The sequence below is a fragment of the Diabrotica virgifera genome, chromosome 4, assembly GCF_917563875.1.
Source record: "Diabrotica virgifera virgifera chromosome 4, PGI_DIABVI_V3a".
NCBI lineage: Eukaryota > Metazoa > Arthropoda > Insecta > Coleoptera > Chrysomelidae > Diabrotica > Diabrotica virgifera.
In genome coordinates this window covers 44061732-44089135 of record NC_065446.1, presented here as the reverse complement: position 1 = coordinate 44089135, position 27404 = coordinate 44061732, and the positions used below count along the sequence as shown (strand labels likewise).

The 27404-nt window shown below is 33.8% G+C and overlaps 2 protein-coding genes across 3 annotated transcripts in view; one reads left to right on the top strand and one right to left on the bottom strand.

The window, feature by feature from the left end:
* Positions 1–27404, top strand: part of LOC114325913 (transmembrane protein 43 homolog) — a 94910-nt gene that overhangs the window by 37036 nt on the left and 30470 nt on the right. The gene's annotated exons all lie outside the window — the stretch shown is intronic.
* The window catches only part of LOC114325912 (beta-galactoside alpha-2,6-sialyltransferase 1), a 58742-nt gene continuing 38230 nt past the window's right edge, over positions 6893–27404 (bottom strand). For both annotated transcript variants that reach the window (XM_050649092.1, XM_028274061.2), the window contains exons 3-5: positions 21900–22405; positions 14549–14923; positions 6893–7232 (exon numbers count right to left, since the gene is read on the bottom strand). In XM_050649092.1, the coding sequence (XP_050505049.1) occupies positions 6988–7232; positions 14549–14923; positions 21900–22405 (1126 nt within the window). In that variant the 3' untranslated portion in view covers positions 6893–6987. The remainder of the gene's footprint in view (positions 7233–14548; positions 14924–21899; positions 22406–27404) is intronic.

Below are 27404 nucleotides of genomic sequence, written 5' to 3'. Positions count from 1 at the left end.
TTTTAAATTTACGCTCCACCCCACTCCGTGAGAAGTCGTGTTTGGTATCATTCGATAAATTTTTGAAAAATATTGAGCACGTATTTTTTAGTATTTCGATCTGCCATTAATTTCGCGAAATATTCGCTTTTTTCTTGTGAAACTTTGAGACTCACCAATTTCTTTACGCCCCGCTTAAATCGTCAGATTTTTTAAATATTTAACGCACTCCCCTGCATTAAGAGCCAATATATGGTAGAGGTACATTGTACATTTTCAGGATACAAGGTTTCTCCCCATGTAATAATCAGACGCGCTCGAGTAACTGCAAAAATGCCCGCTTGAGCTCCCCTACCATAAAATAAGGGAACTCCCCTACCAAATAAGGGAAAGTGGGGGAATGGTGCGCACTTAAGCAGAAATCGATTGTGTTGTAAATTCTTTAAATCTATCATAACGGCTAGCTAGTATGTTACAGTAAGCTCTAATTATTCTACGTTTAATATTTAAAATAGGTTTTAGAGAAATACAAAGTACTAAAGCAGAATATTAAAAAACGAAAGAAGTGCCTTTGCGCACGATTCCCCATCCATGAGGGTAATCGTGCGCACGGATTGGTAAATGGTGCGCACTGAATAATGTTTTTATAAAATTCTTTAAATATTGTTCTTTTCTGTTTTCCAGCAAATACAACATGTCCCTAGGTGCAGCTGGTTTTCTGGTGGTGGAATGCAACTTAATTTGATATCATATAATTTGTCTTCATCGATAATATCTGACAAATCAGTGTCTGTTACATCAGACTACTCAGGTGTTAGCTCCTTTTGCACTCTCTTCTTGTTTTGTTTGCCTTCAAGTTTTTTCTGTCTGGCGAGATATCTAGCGATTTTTTAACAAATCATTTTTCAACAGTTGCCTTTCTTGCTGCTTTCTGTTTCTCCTTTCTCTTGAGATTCATGTCCCTTAATCATCTTTTCTTGGCATTCTCCAATTTTATCTTCATTGGTAAGCTTGTAAGATTTTTCGATTGTTCGAGATTTTCTTTTAATTTCTGGTTTAACTCGTGATAGATCAACATGAGTGAAATATAATTCTCTCCAGCACACATGCAATAAACGGCCATGATAGTTCTTCCATTATCAACAAACAGAACCTACATTTGTAGCTCCTCTAGGTACATAAACCCATTCGTCTTTTTCTTGAAGTCGATCTTGAATGTCGAAAGCTCTTATCGTTTCCCTTATTTTTTGTCGGCATTTCTAATTGCATACAGAGGATTTTGTAAATCTTCGTTAGTATATGTAAAATCATAGATTTTCTAGTGTAGTTTTATAGCCTCTGGAAAGGAAAATGGTGACTTTATTATTTACCACTTCATTGTTTGTGGGGGAATCATGCGCAATCCTGCGCACTATTACCCCCTTTACGCCTTAAATGATGATGGACAGAAGAAGAGAATCCAAGCGGAAAGACTACCTTGCATATCAGTTTCTAGACAAAGAGATAAAAACAGCTGTCAGAGAAGCTAAAAACAGAAATCTGGAAGAACAGTGTGAAGAAATCGAGATGTTGGAACGTAAACACGATTCCTTCAACCTTCACAAAAAGATCAAAGAAGCAGCACGCATCTATAAATCAAAAAGGCCGGGACACTTAACAGACGCTCAAGGAAATCCAATAGTTGATATTGAAGAAACAAAAACAACATAGATGAACTATGTGACAACAACATTTGAAGACGATAGGAATGTCACCATCACACAAAATAAAAATGACGATACCGGACCACCTATTCTCGAAGCGGAAGTAGACGCTGCTATAAACAACATTAAGGAGGGAAAAGCCGCAGGACCAGACGAGTTCTACTCAGAATTTTTGAAAATTATGGATAAAGACGAAGTAAAAAGACTTACCTTGATCTTCAACAAAATATACCAAAGTGGAAAAATACCCCAACAGTGGCTAAGATCAACTTTTATAACAATCCCTAAAAAACCCAATGCCAAAAAATGTGAAGATTATCGAATAATAAGCCTTATGAGCCATCTCCTGAAAACTTTTTTAAAAATTATACATAAAAGAATATATAAAAAGTGTGAAGAACACATGACAAACACACAATTCGGCTTCAGGGATGCATTGGGTACTCGAGAGGCACTTTTTGCAATACAAGTTCCCTTTCAAAGATGTAGAGACGTGAATTGTGATATTTATGTGTGTTTTGTTGATTACCAGAAAGCGTTCGATAGAATAAAACATGACGAACTGATGAAAATATTAAATTCAATTGGTCTAGACATCAGAGATCGCCGTATAATAAACAATATCTATTACAAACAAACTGCAGCTGTTAGAGTAGGGGATCAGTTAACAGACGACATAAAGATAAAAAGAGGTGTGCGACAGGGATGTATATTGTCCCCATTATTGTTCAATACATATTCAGAGCACATTATGAACCTAGCGCTAACGGACATAGACGAGGGAATACTTATAAACATAAACGGAGAACGATTGAACAACATAAGATACGCTGATGATACTCTCATTTTTGCAGACAGTCTTGAAGATCTGCAGACACTTGTCTCCAGGGTGGCAGAAGTAAGTAGCAGGTTTGGGATTGATTTTAACATTAAAAAAACCAAATACATGGTTATAAGCAAAAATAGGATACCACCTGGTCAATTACTAGTTAACCAACAACCTATAACACAAATCACCAAATTTTGTTATTTGGGTGCAAACTTAAATGAACAGTGGGACCAATCGACGTTTATTAAGATAAGGATCGAGAAGGCAAGATCAGCCTTCGTCAAAATGAAAAAAATCTTTAACAGCCACGATATAAAATTGGAAATAAAAATTCGTTTACTAAAGTGCTACGTATTCTCCGTTCTTTTATATGGCGTGGAGTCATGGACCTTAACTGAAGCATCACTTAAGAGACTCGAAGCATTTGAGATGTGTTGCTATAGACGCATTTTGAGGATTTCCTGGATAGACAGAGTTACCAACGAAGAAGTTCTACATAGAATGGGTAAAGAGCGCGAACTAGTCGTAACCATAAAACGTCGCAAACTGGAATACCTGGGCCATGTAAGGCGCAATGAACAACGATATGACCTACTTCGGACCATACTTCAAGGTAAAGTGCATGGGAAAAGAGGTCCAGGACGAAGAAGAATATCCTGGCTGCATAACCTGCGAAAATGGTTTAACTTAACCACTACCGGACTTTTCAGGGCAGCAGTCAACAAAGTCAGAATAGCCATGTTAGTGTCCAACATCCATAACGGATAGGCACCATAAGAAGAAGACGCCTTAAATAGCAAACGTCGTCACAAACAAAAAAATACTAAACCATATAAACCAACAGATGCACCAAAATGTACGGAAAACAACATGATTTAAATCAATAGTAAGCTCAAAGCAACTTAATAAAACCTACGAACTTAGCGTCTTAATTTTTGGAGCAGAAAAACTAAAAGAATTCTTGCTATGGTGAATAATCGGATCTCACTTAGTCCACGTACAACATTCGACTGAAGATAATGGCGTCAACCGTTCACCAGATCATCCAAAAGTGTAGGACTTGTTGAGTTCTTAAAATCATCCACGGAATTTGAAATACAATGCAGCGCACGATTACCCGCTGCGCACCATTCCCCACTTTCCCTTAGTATTTAAAATTGAAAAACGAAACTTTTACCTTGTATAATTTTTATTTGTGTAGGAACAATATCCCTTGAGTTATAGGTAAAAATATGGGACCAAAAAGCAAAAATTTTAGATTTTTTTCAGATTTTTTCAGCAAAGTAATAGACTACCTTGGAAAATGTCCATTATGTTCTGCTTTTCGGCAGATCTCGCCTGGACTAATATCGCTCATTTACCAGAACAACGTGATATTTCAAAATATCTGATTTTTGTATTATCCGTATCTGTTAAATAAATCCGCCGTATTTCATTCTATATACTGCAAAAACGTGGTATCTTTAACATAAAAGTAAAGTGTGCTTTGGAGGGACAGAGACAGAAATGATGTGACAACTCATCTTGTAGCGTTGTTTCTTTTGGACACCTCGTTATTTTCAATAGTGTGACATATTAGTTGTGATCTGTTTGGCGTAGGGTAAAGTGCTCTCTGTTTTCACAAACAACGTGACATCACGACTATACCACCCTGTTATTACAAAGGTAAGCTACAATCTAATGTTTAATTTTATTTCTAAAATGTAGCAAAGGTATTTGACCCGGTAATCCAGAAAAAAATCAGTAACATGTGAAGTAGTCTTATCATTGATATCACGTTCTTGTTGTAAAAATATTATTTTTTATAGGTAATATCACAAGAAGAACCAGTGTTGATGATAAACTGGATATTTTTGTTTTGATTATTTGTTGTTGTGAACTTTTTCCAGAAAAATTATATTATCTCACAGTCTACTATGTCAGTATATCACGTTATACATACTAATAAAAATTCACAATGAGAGTTATTTTTGCAGATGAGATCGCAGACTAAGAAAATATTCAAGTTATCATTAGAAAATACATAATTGTGCTGTTGCTGGATCGTCAGGTAATGAGGTTGTCAATACTAAACAATAATTCTGATTTTGATAATGTTTTTGGTAAATGAGAATTTTATAAGTTTTATTATTGGCTATTGATATAAATTTAATATTTTGTAAATAATTAATGTCGTTAATCCCAGAAAACATTATCGCTGCGAATCGGCAAGTAGCAGCAATTCCTTAAGTAGATCATACTAGTAAGTATTTAAGTAAGTAACTGTAAGTAGTTAAGTAGTTCTACAAAGAATATCTCGTTATTCCACGAAGGTAAGTCCTTTATTAGCAAAGTTATACAACAATCGCAATCAAGAGTACTACAAATAAACAAACCAAGACACGTTAACTGTTACAAGGAGCACTCCCGAAGTCCCGAATCATGATTTACAATTTATAAACTTTGTAAATCATCATTTGGGATTTATAATGTATATACATTGTAAATCATGATTCAGGAGTGCTTCTTGTAACAGTTAACGTGACTTGGTTTGTTTATTTCTAGTGCATCTTGATTGTGAATAAAGTATAGTTTGTTATTAGTTTTTTTATATTGCAGAACAATTAGGTAGATTTACTGTTTTCACTGGTCTACATATTTTTTTTATTTTGTAGATAGTGATGATTCTGTCAATGATCCCAATTCTGAACTAGAAGAGCCAGAACGTAAGACTGAAAGTAAGATGATATTGAAAACTGCTGTGATAACATTCTATATTCGACAAAGTACACAGAAATTCCTCCTTCTACATCGATTACTATTGACACTTATACTTACTTATATTGACATACAAAGATACTTACCAAGATAAAACGTTACAGGACAACTTAAAAAATGTACATTCAACTAACGTAGAGAAAAGTGTAACTACTACGCAGCATGAGTCGAGAGTAATCGCTGAAACAGGAACGACAAAGGAAAAGAAGATAATAAAACAGAAAAGTGAATGGAAGAAAAATGTTGTGATAAATATTAAGAAACAGTGGAAAAGCATACCAATTCTCAAAATCCAGTAAAATTTTTCTGGAATGCTCTTTAAAGTCACCATGCAAAGATACCTGCACATTCAAATGTCAAGTAAATCACAGTGAGTCAGCTGCAACAACTTTTAGCACAATACTGGGCTCTGGAGGACATTGAAAAACAATAATTATTGTCCATATTCTTAGCGTCGAAACAAAGTCGTAACAACGTCGAAACAGTTGTCCCAAAATATCGTTATGTCAAAGTTGACTCTCATGGATGTGTTGTTCCAAAGCGTAAAATTAATAATGCCTATTTTTAACTGGGTCTGGTGTGAAAACCAGAGTATTTTTAAAAACACATTCAGTATTAACAACCGTCCAATCGAAACAGCTCTAGAAAAAGAATAAAAATATTAATATTTCTTCCATAAGGGTTTGTACCATGGAAATCATAGAAGTTAGATGAAAACATTAAGAATGGATTCCATTCTCTTTGGAACTTTACTATGCTGAGCAGATGGGACGTGAATTATAAATTGTAAAATGCCCTTATCTTCCTTAGACTCAGCATCCGTTATGGCTTGCAAATTGTAGAAGCTTCGGAGGTGTTACCAGAGAAGGTTCCCATTGTTTTCAGTCTGGTGGGATGTAGAGTAGCATTATGCTGTTTTATATGCCATTAGATTGAAAAGTTAGTCTTTTTATAAAGAATGGAGTTAGAGAGTTTCAAAAGCAATACCGAAAGTTGACTTAATTACTTAATACTCATCATACTATTATCTACTTAATTGTTCATTTACAGCAATTTTTTACTTCTGGTGTTCAAAGAATATTCATGAATGATGATTATCACAATTTATTTTCAAATATTTTATAACTTTCAATAAACATATAAATAATAACCATGTGTTTTATTTATTTAAGTTACCTAAAACCAGAAAATTTTATCATCTACAATGTTACAAGTCAATTTATTGCATTACTTTCTTTCTATATTTTCAGAAAGAATGTGATATATATGTTAATTTTTTTTGCATGTCTTAATCCTATAAGTATATTGAGAAAATCTAGGTAAAATGATTAATTTTATTCAGAGCTAATAGTTAATCTATACTCCAATTACAATTTCAAGCAATTTAAGTTAGTCATTACCAGTTTATGATTTTTTGAAACATAAAAAGTGCTCTCCTGTAAAATTGTACTTTTTGTGATATCACGTTGTTCTGGTAAATGAGCGATATATATTATGATAAGACCGAAAAAGTTTTGAATGGTAATCCTTTTGGATATTTTGATGTTAATGTAATACATCAATTACAAAAACAGTTCCCCACTTCTTTTTTTTAGGAAATTTGTTTATTTTTTAATATTAAAAATTTCTGACAAACGGTACTTTTTTATTTTTAGTTATCTAATAATCAATCTACTCAATGGATAAGGAAAAAAATTTAAACGTTACTATTTACAATATTCAGGGGCATTTTGCCATTTTTGAGCCTAAAATTCGTATATATCCAGTTTGAAATACTGCTTTATCGTCTGCTGTATTAATATACAGGGCCAATAACTTCTCTGCTGCCAAAGGATGCCACACGCCAAATGTGCAGGAAGGATTGTCTTCAGGATCATAGTAGTGGCATCTCCTGGTAACTCTCGCCGAAGGAACGTATTCAAAAACGTCTACGAAGCTGCAGAACGGTAACAGCAAACGAAGACCTGTTAATGTATATACAAAATATTCGTTATTATACTTGTTGGTAACTTTGTGTATTTTGTAAATAATTTACATAACATTATTCACTTTTCTCACGATAGCATACATATAAAAAATTCGGAGCTGTCCTGCCCTGGAGATTTTGCTTAATTACGTCATGACCTACTAATTTCCAAATTTTGGTGCACTATCTCGATCGAAAGCGTCACAATAAAAAACCGCGAGTTTCACCCCTTATAATTTGCATATTGACCCCTGTCCGCCATCTCTTTGTCCCCCACGGAGCTGTCCGCCCCTGGAGATTTTGCTTAATTACGTCATGACCCTCTTATTCCCAAATTTTGGTGCACTATCTCGATCAAGAGCGTCACAAAAAAAATAAAAACCGCGACTTATATACCCCTTATAACTTATAACTACCGTCGTCCCCCGCTCAGCTGTCCTCACGTGTGGGAAAGTCATGTGTGTCAAGCAAACATCAAAATCATACATTGTAAATAATAAACTGGCTGACAGCTTTGAAATCAACAGTGGACTCAGGGTGATGCGTTACCTCCACTACTTTTTAACCTTGTATTAGAGAAAGTCATGAGGTCGACTGAAATAAAAACAGAACTGCTATCGGTTCAAGGTCCCAAGTTATTATAGTATGTTCTTTAAAGGTAAAATATTGCAAAACCTCTAAATTTTAAAGAACCGATTGGATTGACATAAAATTTAGCATACACATAGCTAACAAGTCAAAGAAAAAGTGATATTGTGCCAATGTGTGCTTTTGCCTTAGGGGTGAGTTTCACCCCTTTTTGGGGGTGAAAAATATATGTTCGAAATAAGTCCGGAAATAGATAAAATGACTAATTCTAAGCAACTTTTGTTCTATAAAGTTTTTTCACCAAGTTAATGCTTTTCGAGTTATTTGCGAGTGAATATGTTAATTTTCCTACAAAATAACCACGTTTTCATACGGTTTTTCGCAAATAACTCAAAAAGTAAGTCTTTGGTCGAAAATAAAGTTCTTAACAAAAATATAGCACGTAAAAAAGTGAAAAACATGGTGTATATATCCTAGTAGAAGCAGAGTTATAGCTAATGAAAAAAAGTTTGATATTCGTCAAATTCCAAATCGAATATTTTAACGTGCCATAACCAAAAAACGAAGCACTTATTTGGGGAAAACTCATTTTAAGTTCTTTAAAGTGTTTAAAAAATGCTTATTTTTGTTTAAAAAAAAAAAAGAAATTTAGCATCAAAAGTAAATAAGTTACGCTCAAAATAAAGTTGGTCCCTTTTTTTGGTAAAAAATCGGGAAGATCACTCCCTAATTAGCATATCAAATGAACTTAATTGTTACCACTTCACAAGCTTTTTACTCGCGTATGTATTGATCATATGATCTGTAAGTTTCATCGGTTCAAAGTGCTTATTTTTGAAAGAGCTCTAGTTAAAAGGGCTTGAACGACTCACTCATCACGAGTGTATGCAAATTTAGAAACTCCGAATCTTAACCAATTTTTGTCTTACAGAAAAACAAAAGAATACAAAATATTCAGAAAAGTAAAGCCGACTTTTTTTATTGATTAAATTTTTTGCTATCTCTAACACTTTTTAAGTTATTTAAAAAAAAATTCAAAATTAAAATTTTTAAAAATTTTACTTTAAATCCAAATTATTTCAAAAATAAGCACTTTTAATCGATGAAACTTACAGATCATATAAAAACAACATAAATAAAGTAACTTTTGAAGCGGTAACGATTAATTTCATCTAAGTTGCTAATTGGGGGTGATCTTCCTGATTTTTTTTTTGCCAAAACAAAAGGGACCAACTTTATTTTGAACGTAACTTGCTTACATTTGATGCTTGAATTTTTTTTTATAAAAACAGAAATAAAGCTTTTTTTAAACACTGTAAAAAAGTTGAAATGTTTTTTCCCCAAGAATGCTTCATTATTTGGATATTTCACATTGAATTATTCTATTTGGAATTTTTTGAATATGAACCTATTTTGCATTAGCTATAACTCTGCTTTTGCTAGGTATAGAGACCTAATATATACACCTTTTTTTTCACTTTTTTATAGGCTATAGTTTTGCTAAGAATATTTTTTTTGGCAAAATGCTTTTGTTTTGAGTTATTTGCGAAAAACCGTCTAAAAAAGTGGTTATTTTGTTCAAAAATGAACATATTCACTTGCAAATAACTCGAAAAGTATTGATTTGGTGATAGAACAAATGTTGCTTAAAATTAGTCAGTTTATTCATTTCGGGACTTCTCTTGCACATATATTTTTTCACCCCCGAGATTCACCCCCAGGGCAAAAGCACACATCGGAACCATATCACTTTTTTTCTTTGACATATTAGCTATGCGTACGCCACATTTCATGTCAATCCGAGCGGTTCTTTAAAATTTACAGCAAAAACCGTGAAAGGATGTACTATTACTAGCTTACGCAGATGACATTGATCTCGTTGGAGACTCCATCCTATCCACAAAAGCCATTTTCAACAAGGTGGAAGGAGCAACAAGCGAAGTAGGGCTGAGGATAAATGAAGAGAAGACGAAATATATGTGTATAAATAGAATGACACGAAGAGACAGGATAGGACAAAATGTGACGGTCAACACCTTCAATTTCGAAAGAGTACAACGTTTTAAGTATCTGGTTGCCGTAATCACAGTTGACAACGATGTTACTGAAGAAATAAAAGACAGAATCCAATCAGCAAATCGCTGTCTATTCGCACTGAATAAGCTTATAAAATCAAAAAAATCTTACAAGAAGTTCCAAGATCAAAATCTATAAATCCATCGTCAGACCTGTACTAACATATGGATGCGAAACGTGGACCATGACCATATCAGACGAAGAAAAGCTCAGATGTTTTGAACAAAAAATACTTAGAACAATTTTCGGACCTCACCACGACATTAACACAAACCAGTATAGGATCAGAACCAACATCGAATTAAAAGGCAGGAGATTCCTACAGGCAGGAGACCACTCGGACGTCCCAGAATGCGATGGATAGATAACATCCAGTCAGATCTCTGAAAAATGAACATTCCATTTGACCCTAGGTTGATGGGAGACCGAACAAATTGGAGGAAAGTTGTACAGTCAGCCAGGACCCACCCAGGGTTGTAGCGCTACGTGATGATGATGAAAATCATAAATTCCTATCTCTCAAATCGGACTATACACGTCAAAGTCGCCAACCAACAACTATCCACACCCTTTACTCCACAAGCTGGAGTCCCACAAGGTTCAATTTTAGCACCAATATTATACACAGTTTACAACAGTGACGTCCCCCACCCTATTAATCTAACCGAGTCAATCCTACTATATAACAACGATACTGTCCTTCTTGCTGTAGGCACTCTACGCGGTACTCTAAGAGAACCCTTTGTATTCGAGAGGGCACAAACCCAACTAGACAAAATGGTCAAGTGGTGCAATAGGTGGAGAGTTACCCTCAATCCCACAAAAACCCAAATGATCTCCTTCAGACATACTAATAGCCCCAAAAACGAAAGGGCTAGGATAGCCTTCCAGGGTGAAAGACTCTAATTCCATTCATCGGTAGTCTATTTGGGAGTTGACTTTAGCAGGACTCTCAACTAGTACAATGAGATGAAAAATACCTTAGATAAGGTAAGGAATAGAGCCGGCTCCTTGGAGCGCTATCTGGAAGGTTTAGAGGCACGTCTAGCAAAACTCTTATACACACATATAAGACCTACATAATACCTATTATCGAGTACAGAGCGTGTCTCTACACATCACTTAAAACAAACGTCAGTAAAAATATTGCCTCTACAGAGCGTAGAATTCTTAGCAAATGCCTTAGAAAGCATTGGTGGTACCCGTCGGCATTGGTACATCCACTCGCCAAAATCACCCCTGAGAGAATCCGTTTTCTCATGCCTCCTAAAAACGCCTTGAAATAGGCGCGGTAACTTACTCACCAGGATACCCAAAAACAAAGTTCCATTTCCTCCAGCCAATCTTCTACAATTAGCCAGCAACGAACTTCCTGATGACTACTACGAAATACTTGAACATACTCCCCTAATATATCACAGATTATAACAAGCTGCATCCCTACACGCTAAATCCAAGAGCCGTTCCTACAAGTAACAGTTATCCTTCGTTGGTTTGGTTTGACTAAAAGGTTGCTCTCAACACTTCTACTTTCACTTTCTCCTTAGCATCTCCGCTAACCGAAACACCAATCACCTTCTAAAGCCACCGCTCCACTAGCAGATTTGCTCCACCACTTGCATTACATGTGAATGCCTCCCCACGCTCCCGCTAAAAAAAGGGAGACTCCGTATCCTGAAAAAGCCCAGGCCTAAACGGGGATTAAACAACGCGTCTTCATTAATTCATGTACACGACTAATCCAACATATTCCCGTATAGTTTGTCCATATTACCGATCACGACCAAACAAAGCCGGCGTTGATTTCTTGGACTATAACCAGATACAACCATCTGAGTAGAGTCGAGGCGGCTTACAGATGGAGCAAGCTTTTTAATGGGTTTTTGTAATGTCCTAATGTGCCGTTTGTTAGATTTTAGACGTTTTTTTTTTTAACTTTTTTCAATAATTTTTTTTCACCAATGAGATTCCTCTTTAGTAGTGGTACTTTTTAAATTTTGACCATATCTCTGAAGACGACTTTGTAAGCCGAAAGCGCTCTGCTATACTAAATTTACAATCAAGATGCAGTAGAAATAAACAAACCAAGACACGTTAAATGCTACTATGAACACTCCCTGAATGTATAAACTTTGGAAATCATGATTTGGGATTTACAGTGTATGTATATACAAATATACATTGTAAATTATGATTTGGGAGTGCTCCTATAGCTGATATTTTAACCAAGAGGAGTAAACTAAAAAGACAGATTCACACCCAAGAAAGTCACTAGAAAAATAACCAAATACATCTTCTTTTTTGGTTAATCATATCGGCCCTCAAAGGTCTCAAAGCATCTTCATGTATAATGTTTTGTGGTACTATTCTTCTCGTCTGTATCATTATTTTTGTTTTTTTTGTGTTAATTTCCAGACCTAGCCTTTTAGTCCAAGTAATGAAGCTTAAAATAGGACAAAAGCTCGCAATTTTTATAGAATGGATCAATTTGCTTAAAAATTTGAGAATAAGTAGTGGATAGCCCAAGGATCAAAATCTATATGATGCGGAAACGCGCTTTGACCATGGGGGTGGTTGCCACCCCATCACGGGGGTGGAAATTTTTGGGTGGAAAGTTGGTAAAAACATTCATTCTAAGCAAAAAACGTTCTATACATTTTTTTCATAAAATTAATAGTTTTCGATTTATTCCCTATCGAAAGTGTTATTAATGTTTTTAATCAGTTTTCTGCTAATAACTCAAAAAGTTTTCGTTTTATCAAAACAAACTTTGCTTGACAAAAATGTACCTTTAGGAAAAATAAACAAAACGGTTTTTTTATTTTCTTTAAGACCAATAGTAATCGAGCTATACTTGTTAGCTCTTCTTCGTCAAATGCTAAATATTGTAGTTTCAAAGTCGGGAAAACTATGCATTTTTCGAGGATAATTTGTTGAAACTAATTTAAAGTATTTAAACATATCTATCCACAGAAATAAAAAAAGTCTCTAGCTCAAAAATTAAGTGACTTATAATGAAAAGAATGTCAGTCCCTATTTTTTTTTTCAGCGAAAAAGTGATCGGAATATACCCCATAATCACCACTCTAATTAAAATTAGTCATTTACCTTATTTTTTCTTCTTTATTTATGTATTATTAATAGATTCTAGAAGTATGACCGGCTTAGAATGATTAGTTTTAAAAATAAAGGAGTTAAAAGCGAATAACGAAATTCCCTTTTCTTCCGAATAGAAAGATTAGCATCACAGACACAAAAAATGTTTCAATATCAAATTGTAGCTTATTTAATTCCCAAGCACTTGGTTTGCAAAAATTTTTTCTACGGCAAAAATTGAGTGAGCTATTGATAATTATAACTTGTAATAACATGCAAAAACCACCTTTACCAACCCTTTCAAAGTCACTTCTTTTTGCGACTGAGGATATTAAATGGATTTAATATCAATAGCCTTATAGATCCTATGAAACCTACAAAATTCTTTTTTACCAAACTTTCTAAGATAAAAAATAAAAAAAGTTACGGTTAAAAAATCAATATATTTTTTGAACAAAAAAAAGGAGAAATCCAATTGGAAGCATAATAATGTAAGTTAGCGGTGTTTTTAGTTGTTGGCCTAATTCATTCTTCTTTATTTATGTATTATTAATAGATCCTAGAAGTTTGACTGGCTTAGAGTGATTAGTTTTTAAAAAACTGGAGTTAAAAGTGAATAACGAATTATTGTAGTTTGGAAAAAAATTTTCTTCAGAATAGAAAGATTAGCATCAGAGATACAAATAAATGTTTAAATATTAAATTGTAGATTACTTAATTCCCAAGAACTTGGTTTGAAAAAATTTTTTCTACAGTAAAAATTGAGTGAATCGTAAATGAGTAAGTAATCTAAAAACATTGAATTTTTCGATATAAAACTAACACTTTCGATAGCGAATAAATCGAAAACTATTAATTTTAGCAAAAACTTAGAAGACGTATAGAACATTTTTTGCTTAGAATGAATGTTTTTATCAACTTTTGCGGTCAAAACATAATACAAGATTTCCACCCCCGAGATGGGGTGGCAACCACCCCCATGGTAAAAGCACCTTTCGGCATCATATAGATTCTGATTCTTGGACTATCCACTACTTATTCTCAAATTTTCAAGCAAATCGATCCATTCTGTAAAAATTGCGAGGTGATAAGTTTCGGTTCCTGGACTATTTTTGTTTGCATTTTTAACTCTGCGTATGTTATACCCTATTCCACGAACATACGCCTGTTTTGAATTACTTCGACAACGAATATTTTACTGTACAAAATAAGAAGAACGAAAGTAAATTGCAAATTACATTGTTGTTTATTGGAATAATTATTAGAGCCATTTACTTTCGTACTTCTTATGTTGCACAGTAAAATATTCGTTGTCGAAGTAATCCAAAACAGGCGTATGTTTGTGGAATGGCCCATATTAAATATGTTATTAATATTTTTACACACTTTAAAATATGTACTTGTCTTTTCCCATTCATTAATTTGTCATAAGTGTGTACAAAAAAATATCAGTCTTTTTCAATTTTTATTATTAGAAAGTGTAATCAATATTATACAATTGGTATTATTGAGATTATTATTCATCAAATAGTATTCTAGAGCTAAAAATCTTACCCAAAAATCCTGATGAAGGGGGATTACGCCGTAGCATGCTCGGTGAATTATTCTGAAGAAAATCCCAGACCTCCCAAACACTGCTCGGATTTAAAAGGAATGTTCTAGACTTGGGATCCGTTTTTCTAAATGCCATGTAATTAGTAAATAAATTAAACTCTGGTTTTTCTAGCCATTCGTTTATGGTAGAGGAATAGTTGCTGGGGTCCCATGCTACTATGGTTATATTTTTGTACAGGTTTGCCTTTAAAAAATTGAATTGAGACTTCGTTACAACTTGAGAATTTAACAGACGAATCGTGGTTTTACTTCCGACATCTGCTTCAAAGCCTTTGGTAGGAGCATTGTTAAACCTTAATACAAGATCATGAGCATCTAAAAAATATTAATCAATAAGTTTTTATGCACTATTTACTACAACACAAACCCCAAAGAAAAAATAGATAGGACAAAACATTGCACGCCTGAAGAGACTCTCAACTTTTTAGAAGAAGAATGAAAATAAAGATAATATATTCATACTAAGAATGATACAAGAAAAAGCTTATCAATACGACATATAATAGTTGCGTTCGCGGGTACAGTGGACGAATTGCCGCCGACAATTTCAACTTCACTTAATATAAATAATACCGTTAATAGATAAATATACGAGGTATATTTACTTTTAATTAATATTAATAACTATTAATATTATTAAATTATACTAGGTAAATTTACCTTGTATATTTATCTCTTAACGATATTATTTATATTATTTTAAAGTGCGCATGCGTTTTGCTGCTAATTTGTCGCCGACTAATCGCCGACAGGCACCCGCGAACGCACTTAAGCCCCGGCGCATATTGAACCTAAGCGAGTCACAACCTGCGCCGGTGGGACGGGTGACCTGGGGCCTGATTCTAATTCATTTCGACAGTCGCAATTTCATTTCGACACCGCCATGACAGCCGCAGAATATAGCGATTCGTATTCATTTCGATATTAGTTACAACTGGGGATATTAACCTTATCATGTTGAGACTGCTCAGAATTTGGGTTGGCGCTCCCGTTTATTGGAACTTGTTGATAGTCTGGGAAAATTATCGAAAAAATGCCATTTTTGGGAAAAATTATTTACCAGCTATTTTATTGCTAAAATCGAATCTTAAGATTGCATATACAGTGCGTCCATAAAGTAACGCATAAATTCATTATTTCGTAAACCAGCGACATTAATGAAAAATCCTGAAACGGGTCGATTTTTATTTTTAGATTCAGATTTTTTGGCATATATATCATACTAGTGACGTCATCCATCTGGGCGCGATGACGTAATCGATGATTTTTTTAAATGAGAATGGTCATGTGATAGCTCATTTGAAAGGGTATTCAATTCTCTATTCACTAATATAAACATTTACCTAATTATTTATACAAGGTGTTCAAAAAACATTTTTTTAATTAAAATAATTGAAACAAAAAGAAGAATGTACGTAATTTATTTAATTCAAAATACGTTTTACTGTTGTCAGAAAACAGGAAAAAAATGTTTATTTGAGAAATAAATATTGTTTTTTGCTTAAATTCAATGTTAAAGCTGCCACCCACCTGTCGCTTGGCAGTTTGAACATTTCGTTTAAGCGAAAATCAATGTTTATTTGTGAAATAAAATTTTTTTCTGTTTACTGACAGTAGTAAAATGTATTTTGAATGAAATAATTACATTATATTCTTCTTTTTGTCTCACTTATTTTAATTAAAAAATGTTTTTTGAACACACTGTATAAATAATTATGTTAATGTTTATATTCTTGGATAGAGAATTGAATACCCTTTTAAATGAGCTATCATATGACCCCTATTCTCATTTAAAAAAATCATCGATTACGTCATCACACCCAGATGGATGACTTCACTAGTATGATATATATGCCAAAAAACCGTAATTTAAAAATAAAAATCGATGTGTTTCGGGAATTTTCCTTAAAGTAACCAGTTTACGAAATAACGAATTTATGCGTTACTTTATTAGTAATATGGGGTATGACAAGTCCGCAGAAAGTGTGTTATTTTATTTATAAACAAATTAGCACTTCTAAATCTTCTTTATTTTAAAATTAGTGGTCTGTAACTCCTTAAATTTTTCCTTTGAGCCAAAAACACTCAAATAAAAATTCACCGTAATTTAGTTCTGCACAAAGTTATTTTTTTTTCCGATTTCCTTCAACAAAAATTTTACTCAGAAAATCCGAGTTTTCCCAAAAAATCTGCAATTTTCAATTAAAATTTTAGGGAAGTACCTAATTATTTATCAATAATTAAATAATTGATGACATGAAAGATTTATTATAGTAGATTATACAGAGGGGCTAAATTATGGAATAAATTCATTTCTTTAAAACGGACGATTTTGGAGCAAAATCCCGAAAGAGGTCGATTTTTATTTTTAAATTAGAATTTTTTGGCATATATTTCTTACTAGTGACGTCATCCCAGATTATTACCTTACATCTTTCATTGAGTTGATGATTCATGTTGTGGACATTCTCAATTATTATTATTTCTAATTTAATACTATTCTATCTAATTCCTCAAAACAAGCAAATTTCAATTAAACCCAGCTATATTATAATACCTTTTGCTTTAGTTTTCCTTGCAAGAAATAAACAAAACACATCTAAACTAAACCTAACCTCGCTTTTGGCCATTCATTCATCTCCGTGTCAAATAATTTCGACAGTCGAAATTATAATATCAACACCCTTTTTAAAGTCGCTATTAATTTCGATAGTCGCTATTTCATGACGTCACTTCGTTAGTTCAACTAAAATCCACAAGGCTCGCACAATCGCATTTCAACCGTCGCCATATTGAAAGCGACTTGTTTAGTGTCGAAATTTGATTTAGAATCAGGGCCCTGTGCAGTTATTTTTCTAGCGTACCGCATATTAAACACAAGCTAACCCGACCATCGGCTGTCGCCGTAACGAATAGAGACGGGCAAAATAAGTGCAAACGTGTAACGGTTACTATTGATACCGGTTCTCAGTGGTACTGAGTACAAATACTGATTACAAAATACTGATGTATCTGATCCTTGTACTGAATTGAGTAGGCAACTAAAAAACGGTAGTTCCGTACATGTAACTAGTAACGTTTTAAAAATATCTTACATGTCCCTAGTAGTCGTAGCGGTATGACTTTCGAAAACATCGAATTTGATCATAAGCGGGTGCATAAAAAGATATCTTACACTGAGTATTCTATTTCTACATACCTTTATAATAACAAGCATAAGTTAAACACTGCATTGATTGTGATTGCAAAAACGGTTCGCGTGTTTTAACTAAAATTTTTGCTGATTATGTTTTTGATAAAATATTAAATCACACAAAAAATACAATTCCCAACTATCATTTAATTTTTAACGATAAACAAAAGTCTAATAAATATATGATGACAAGTTTAAAATTGAGCGACTTTGTCGATAACAGTGTCATTAATAAATATTTTTTACCATGAATCATTTTCCAATGATTGTGTGGATTTAGAAATACATACTAAACAATTCTTTGATCTGTATAAAGGAGATTATAATTATGACACATTATGGTACTCCTTATTTTTCAAATAATATGCTCTTGTAAACGCATAACTTTGATTTATTTGCTAAAGCTACACTAACTAGATACTTCAAAAGAAATTAAAAATACTTAACATGTAAAAAATTCACTGTTTTAATCAGATATATTATATTCCCTACTATTGCGCCTACTATATTATACACTGTGTCCGTAAAGTATGGAACAAATTCTTTTTTAGCTAAACAGAGTATTTTATGAAATAATTCTGAAACACGTCGATTTTTGATTTTAATTTACCGTATTTTAAAATAATATTCTAATATACAGGGTGAATTACTTTTAAGTAATGACGTCACCGTCATTTTTTTTTAAATGGAACACCCCCATTTTGTCTCAATTTTCGGATTACTCTAGCTGAGCTGATTCCAAAAATATATCACATGTTGATTCAAACTGGTACAGGGTGGACAAAAATACAATATTTTGTGTGTGCTCATAATATTAAATTTTAATTAATTTTTGATATTAAATTAAAATATTAAATTAAACAATATCAAAAATTAATTAAAATCAAAAATTAATTAAAATATGAAAAATACAATAAGTATTTTTAATAATATTGTTAATTTAACTAACGCGTTACTTTATGAACACACACAAAGCTATTGTATTTTTGTCCACCCTGTACCAATTTGAATCAAGATGTGACACATTTTTGGAATCAGCTCAGCTAGAGTAATCCGAAAATTGAGACAAAATGGGGGTGTTCCATTTAAAAAAAATGACGGTGACGTCATTACTTGAAAGTAATTCACCCTGTATATTAGAATATTATTTTAAAATACGGTAAATTAAAATCAAAAATCGACGTGTTTCAGGATTATTTCTTAAAATGCTCTGTTTAGCTAAAAAAGAATTTGTTCCATACTTTACGGACACAGTGTATAATAAAATACATATTATTAAAACAAATAAACGAAAACTTGTGTAGAGTAGTGCTGATTGATACAACAGAGCAATAAAATGTTATTCATTCAAGATAGTGTAAAATATATCGCCGCTTATTCATTTCAGATATTTCCATCTCGCAAAACAAAAACACGTAAAAATTAACATCTGGCGCTGAGTCACCCGTCCCAAGCCCAAGAAAACTGTACGTCCATGACAAACCTTCCCAAGCTCGACCTGCGAACGCATGAACTGATAGTAGGATGCGCAGAACGGTCTACGCAACTCGCCGGTGCCAGGTTGTGTCTGCTTAGGATCAATTTGCGCCGGTACTAATATGTATATTAGACTTTAAACAAAGCTTTTGGCAGTTTGAAAGAGATAAAATACTGGAAGACCTTCGTAATCTAGGTATATCTAAGAAATAGATCAGCCTCCTAAAAATGACGTCGCAGGGTTCACAAGCCGCAGTCAGAGTAGATGGAGAACTGTCTCCCCTGTTTGACATCAACATGGGAGTGAGACAGAGAGACGCTCTATCATCCATGCTATTCAACCTAGTTCTTGAGGCAGTCATCAGAAAAACTAATGAAACCGGCCATATAAACACCACAACAGTACAAATTACTGCATATGCAGACGGTGTAGCTATCATAAGTAGGAACAATGGAAACGTTGAAATAATTTGATTCTGAAGCACGAAAAAGGGGATTTAAGATAAACGAAGTATATGACCGTCAAAAGAACAGGTGACGATGAAAATAATATCAAAATAGACAACTACATTTACTATTGAACGTGTGGATGTCTTCACATATCTGGGCACAGAAATCAATCAGAAGAATTCCGTAAATAGCGAAATTAATGCACGTATTTCCAGCGGGAATCGTACATACTATGGTAATAAGAAATTGATGACATCGAAATTATTAGACAAAAGAACCAAAATGACTACTATAGAACATTGATTCGACCTATAGTAACCTATGGGTAATAAAGAAAAAAGATGAAGCCAAATTCAGGACAATCGAGAGAAAAATACTGAGAAAAGTATATGGCCCAGAGCAAGAGGAAGACGGCACATGGAGAATCAAGAGAAACGACGAGGTTAATGAATTGAATATTGTGATATAAGGTTATGATATTGTAACATTTGTGAAAAGTCAATGACTGTCATGGCTGAGACATGTCCATAGACAAGATGATGCAAAAACAAAAAAGAAAATATTACAATGGAAGCCGATAGGAAGATGGTTGGAAGGACGTAGCAAGACAGGCAAAGACCCATCCAGTGGTACGATGCCAAAACAAGAAGAAGAAGAAGGGTCCCATGCTACTTGGATATGTTTTTGTACAGGTTTTTTCACATTTTTCACATTTTCTCAAAAGTCAAATATCTAGCGAGAGAATTTAAGCCGTAGACGCAGATCATCAGAGGTAATAATATGTGGAAATACCATGACAAACCCAAAAGGTATCGCAGTGGTGTGGAAACAATATTGAGAAATATTATTCTCTAACAACGACCCAAACAATGATACAGAGAAAAGAAGTTATGAAAAACAACACAAATATTGAAATCAGACATTGAAACAGCGATAAAAAAGCTAAAATTCAGAAAGGCAGATGGAAGAGGTAGGGATTGAAGCAATGCTTAGTAAGAATCTTCAATGAAATCTGGAATATCGGAAAGTAGCCAAATGACTGGGGTAAATATATTATTTGTTAAATTATTTATTACCTATGCAGAGTAATAAAATCAAATACTGTTTCGACATCAACGAGAGCTATGAATATTCTATAGGATATCCATTACTCTGTTTTATAAACCATAGTGAATTTAGATCCCACCTAAGTTAGTTAAGTTGACCCAACTAACAATGCAAAACGTAAGCTCGTGCGTTAGAATTGAAGGAGAAAACTCTACGTTCTTTGACATTAATAAGTCTACCCTTAGAGTACCTCAGTACCCTTCGTGTACTAAGACAGGGGGACGCGCTGGCGTGTCTCCTCTATTGCCTTAGAAAAGTCAATCAGAAAATTAAATATTATGCAGATCGACGCACATTATCGCATTCACTGACGATATAATCATAGTGAGCAGAAGTATGAGAGACATGGTGCAGTGTTTTACAAGGCTTGCGGACGCCTCAAGTGAATTAGGACTTGTATTAAACGAGGAAAAAACCCAATATATGTTGGTTTCTAAAAACTCCCGAAATATCCAACAGAGAATCCAAATTAACAACATATCTTGGATCGCTAGTAAACGCAACAAACACGACAAGTGACGAAATCAAAAGACGAATAGCAATAGCAAACAGAACTGTTCACGGTCTCCAGAAACATTTAAAAAATAAAAATATAAAACGTGTAGATATACAAGACATTAATAATACCGGTTTTGATATATGCAGCTGAAACGTGGACCTTATCTCAAAATGATGAAAGACTTCTTCGTATGTTTGAGAGAAAATGGGCTATGGCATCGAAGATATAACTTTGAACTATATCAGTTATACACCGATCCAGATATTGTGAAATTCGTTAAAGTTCAGAGGCTTAGATGGGCTGGACACATTGCTAGGATGTCAAATCACGATAACACGAAGAGATTAACAATTTCAAAACCAGAGGGCACAAGAAGTAGAGGACGACCACGAAGAAGATGGATTGATGATGTGGAAGAAGACCTAAAGATTTTAGGTTTCAGAAGATGGAGAAAAGATGCCAGAAATCGACAGGAGTGACGACTTCTTTGCGAGCAGGCCAAAATCTACAACGGATTGCCGAGCTACTTATGATGACGATGATGAATATAGAATATTTAAACTTACCTATAATTGAGCCAAGGTTGGAATCTTTAAGAGATCCAGCGCTAGCAACTATTGCACAGCTATTAAACCTTTTATTTTCGAAAAGCGCTCTTTTGGGAATAAACTCCTTGAGCGGATGATGTTTTACATCACCTCGTTTAAGCGTACGTAGAGCAGTGTCATGTAACTGACATAATACTTTCTCAGGCGGTTTCTCTAAAAAATTTCCTCGGAACCCTCTAAAGTGAACATTATAAGGGTTTTGTTTTCCCATCCTAAGAATATTACTTTCGTCCGTGAATACTCTTCTCAGCTCATTGACTATATTCTCTTTAAACTCAGCCGTCTTTTTATCACAGTTTGTTGAGCTATCATTTTTTAAGCACACGTACCGTTTCGCATCAAGCTCAAAATCTTTTGGTTGAAGATTTGGGAATCTTGGTTTGCTATTTTTTATTAAGAGTACAGTTGAATTTTCCTTAAAAATCGAATGCTTTTGTCTTGACTTCAAATCCAATGAATTTCCCCTAAAATAACAAAATAAAACTTATGGTGATAATGGTAAAGTTAACCCATTATAGGCGGAGAGGCAGCGCTGAAAAATCTCTTTGAATTTACTAAAGCTAAATTTTTCACAGATGATTACTGTGATTGTGTAGAGAAACATACTGCGGTCGGTCAAGCGAAACGTAGAACAGGGGTTACTGAGAGGGTATCAAAGTTGCTGTCCTACGAAGGTAATTAAATCCATTTACTAAGGCTGTAAATACAAAATTATTTTATAGAGTATTAAAGAATATGAGAAGTAAAACGGAAATTAAACTACAGCAGATAAAAGATAGAAAGGGAAATATAATAACTGAGGATGAGCCCATTATAGAAAGGTGGAGAGAATATTTCAAGGAACTTTTAAACAATGAAAATACAACAGCAGAGAATCGCACACAGATAACAGACGAAACACCTGAAAGAGGGCAAGAAGACGTTTATGAAACTAAAATAAAGATGGAAGAAGTTGAAGATGCACTAGAAAAACTAAAAGTTGGTAAAGCAGCAGGGATCGACGGAATAGATGCTGAATTATTGAAATATCTTGGACAACAGGGTAAACAAGAATTACATGACCTACTAAATTTAGCGTGGACAAACAAAAAAATCCCAGAGGATTGGAACATTTCAATAATACTGCCTATACACAAAAAGGGAGACACGAAAGAGTGCAGTAATTATAGGGGTATATCACTTCTCTGCTCAGCGTTGAAAATCTACGAAATTATCCTAGAAAAGAAACTACGAGAAATAGTTGAGCCTCGACTGGCGGATATACAAAGTGGATTTAGACCATCACACAGCGTACAAGATCATATATTCACACTACAGCAAATTACTGAAAAAACACTGTTAAAAAACGATACACTGTACCTGGCGTTTTTAGATATGAAAAAGGCGTTTGACATGGTCAATAGAGAAGGAATATGGCAAAGCCTAAAAAACAAGGAAGTAGATGAAGAACTTGTAAGTGTAATAAAGAGTTTGTATGTCAACACAAAAAACCAGGTCAGGACAAGTAACTTAATCTCCGGCGAATTTTCTAATAACGACGGGGTTAGACAAGGTGGAGTGTTGAGCCCACTGTTATTTATTTCCGTTATGGATGAAGTTATTAAAAAGTGTTGGAAAAAAACTAAAAAATGCGCTATAGGGTATAGAAATTTGCAACAAATAAAAATTGAAGCCTGTGCATTTGCTGATGACATTGTATTAGTTGCAAGAACTGAAAAGGCTCTCGCAGATAACATTAGAATCTGGGCTGAAGAACTAAAAAACTACAACTTAATAATAAATATGGAGAAAACTAAAGTAATGACAATAGCCAACAAAGAAGCAACTGTAAAGATTGAAATCGAAGGGCAAAAAATCGAGCAAGTAGACCTCTTTAAGTATTTGGGAATAATGTTAAACAACAAAGGTACACAAGAAGATGAAATTGGAAACAGAATAAAATTGGCTACGAGAACTTATTATTCACTGTATAAAAATTTCCTAAACAAAAAAGAAATATCGAGGAAAACCAAAATGACAGTATATAAAACTGTATATATGCCAATTACAATATATGGGGCAGAAAACTGGGTACTTAATGACAGACAAAGAAAAAGATTACAAGCTACAGAAATGAGATACTTAAGAAAAGTGGTGGGAGCAAGAAGATTAGACAAAAGAAGAAACGAAGATATAAGACATGAATTACAGGTAAAATCGCTCAACGAAAAAGTTGAAGAAAAGAAGTTAAAATGGGCTGGACACATGATAAGAATGAGTGGTGAGAGACAAGTGAAAATGACATGGGAGGCCAAAGCAGTGGGTAAAAGCAGGAGGGGCAGACCACGGAAAAGCTGGAACACTAGTGTAAACGAAATACTCAAGAAAAGAGGAACATCGTGGCAAGAAGCAAAAGTTTTAGCAGCAGATAGGAAGAAGTGGCGTAAATTTGCAGAGAGTATTATATAAAGGAGGAATCCTCGACACCTAATGGTAAAAGAGGCAACCGATTATGTATGTATGTATGTACTAAGGCTGTAAATCAGTACACACATTCTAAACTGAATATAAAGAAAAGTTATTATAGTCGGTCAGCTGTATGACGGGACAGAGCCGGTCGGTCGGCCCCAATGAATGTACAGGGTTATTCACTATATTTTGACCCCCTTGTAAACTACTTTATTTACAGAATTAGAAAAAAATGTAAAATACAAAAGTTATTTGATTTTTTAATTATGATTTTTTGACATGTATATCGTACTAGTGACGTCATCCATCTGGGCGTGATGACGTAATCGACTATTTTTTAAAATGAGAATAGGGGTCGTGTGCTAGCTCATTTGAAAGGTTATTCAATTCTCTATACAGTACTATTAACATTATGATCATTATTTATACAGGGTGTCCAAAAAAAATTTTGAAATATTAAATAAACAATTAATTTAATTAAAAAAAAATTTTTGGACACCCTGCACCCTAAGCTAGCACTCGACCCCTATTCCCATTTAAAAAAATAGTCGATTACGTCATCACGCCCAAATGGATGACGTCACTAGTATGATATATATGTCAAAAAATCACTATTAAAAAATCGAATAACTTTTGTATTTTACACTTTTTTCTAATTCTGTAAATAAATCAGATTACAAGGGGGTAAAATATAGTGAATAACCATGTACATTCACTGGGGCCGACCGACCGGCTCTGTCCCGTCATACAGCTGACCGACTATAATAACTTTTATTTATATTTAATTTAGAATGTGTGTACTGATTTTCAGCCTTAGTAAATGGATTTAATTACCTTGGTAGGAAAGCAACTTTGGTACCCTCTCAGTAACCCCTGTCCTACGTTTCGCTTGACCGACCGCAGTATGTTTCTCTACACAATCACGGTAATCAACTGTAAAAAATCTAGCTTTAGTAAATTCAAAGAGATTTTTCAGCGCTGCCTCTTGGACTATTATAGGCCAGCATCCTATTTATAGATCACTAAAAATTTTATTTTTCTTCAACCCTTAAAATTGGTTAAAATTTAAAGAAAAATTTTCCATAGATATTTTCGATTGTAGTAAATTGAATTATAATTTTTGTAATTATATATTATAATATTTCCCAATATCCTAGTTTTATTTTATTGATCTATAAATAGGACATTGATACTCTATACTAATAGACATCCACACCATCATGTTATTTCGTTGTGAATCGACACTGGCCCGAATTTTAGTTCAGAGATTATCAAATATGCACTCTATGATGATAACCTAATAAGATTTGAAACCGGTTAAAGTGCTTTTTACGCTCTCTGAACTAACTGAAATACACTGCGCGTCAGAGAAAACGGGCCAATCACAAAATGGGTCATTTTTGATGTCTCGAATTTACTAAATCTGTTGTCCGATTCGAGTGATTTTTTTTAATATGTTATAACTTTATTCTTTAACAATATCGCTATAATAATATTGTTGCTAGACAGGTAAATTGTCATTGTATACCGAGTGTACCAATCAAACTGTGTGTTTTTCTCAAAGTTCACCACACCCTATGAAATATTGTAGCATTTATAAAATACTGAAATTAAAACCCAACAATAGCCTCAGGTTTTCTTAAGATTCTGTTTTTTTGATTCATTCGCTTATGTTTGATAATAAAAAAGTTAGTTACTTTAACAACTAGTCATGTTCTTTATCAATACAGGGTGTTTCTAAATAAGTGCGCCAAACTTTAAGGGGTAATTCTGCATGAAAAAATTATGACCGTTTGCTTTATAAACATAATGTCCGAAAATGCTTCGTTTCGGAGATACGGGATATTGATTTTTTTCTTACAAACTGACGATTTATTTATTGCTCTAAAACCGGTTGAGATATGCAAATGAAATTTGGTAGGTTTTAAGAGGTAGTTATTGCGCATTTTTTGACATACGACTAAAAATTTTATATTCACCATTGGCGTGCATACGGGTTATATTACGGATTGAATCAAAAACAGAATTTTAAGAAAACCTGAGGCAATATCTGGGTTTTAATTTAAGTCTTTTATAAATGCTAGAATATCCCACAGGGTGTGGTGAACTTTGAGAAAAAAAAACACAGTTTGATTGGTACACCCGGTATACCATGACAATTTACCTGTCTAGCAACAATATTATTACAGCGATATTGTTAAATAATAAGGCTACAATATATTTAAAAAATCACTTAAATCGTATAACAGGTTTAGGAAATTCGAGACATCCAAAAATGACCCATTTTGTGGGTGGCCCGTTTTCTCTGACGCGGAGTGTATAAGACGACTCTTGTTTCGTTTTACAACGAAATGATTATTTATTTATATTAGTTTTACTCCTATCTAAGTTAGTCCTGTCGCCAGTAGGGGTACAACGGCCTCCTTAATTCAGATGGACTTACCCAAGTTTTTTTTATGTATTTTGACCCGTAGAACACAAATTTTTTGGGTAATAGTCGATCCGGATGTCGATAAGATTGTTATAACAAAGAACTTGAGGAATCACATAACAGCGATTTTTCGCAAAACAAAACATTTTTTTTGTATTTTTTGGGTCATTCTAAGCAAAAAATGTTTTTACAAGTTTTTTCGTAGGATGCATAGTTTTCGACATAAACGCGGTTGAAATTTCAAAAAATCGAAAAATTGCAATTTTTGAACCCAAATAACTTTTGATTGAAAAATAAAATACATAGTAATTCTGCTTACCGCATTTGAAAGTTCAAGTCAAATTCTATCGGTTTTGATTACTTTCATTGCTAAAAATTAATTTTTTTATTGTTAAACTAAGCTATAAACACATAGTGATTGAATGATGTTTTCAATGCATTTCTCATTTGAAATCGAACGAGTAGGCGAGCATAATATAGAAATGTGATAGAAGCCCCCTGACTATCCAGAGTCAGCAATTCCTAATAGCCGAGCCTATAAAGAAGGGAGGAAGACACCGGCAGAGGTCATTCATTTTCTATTC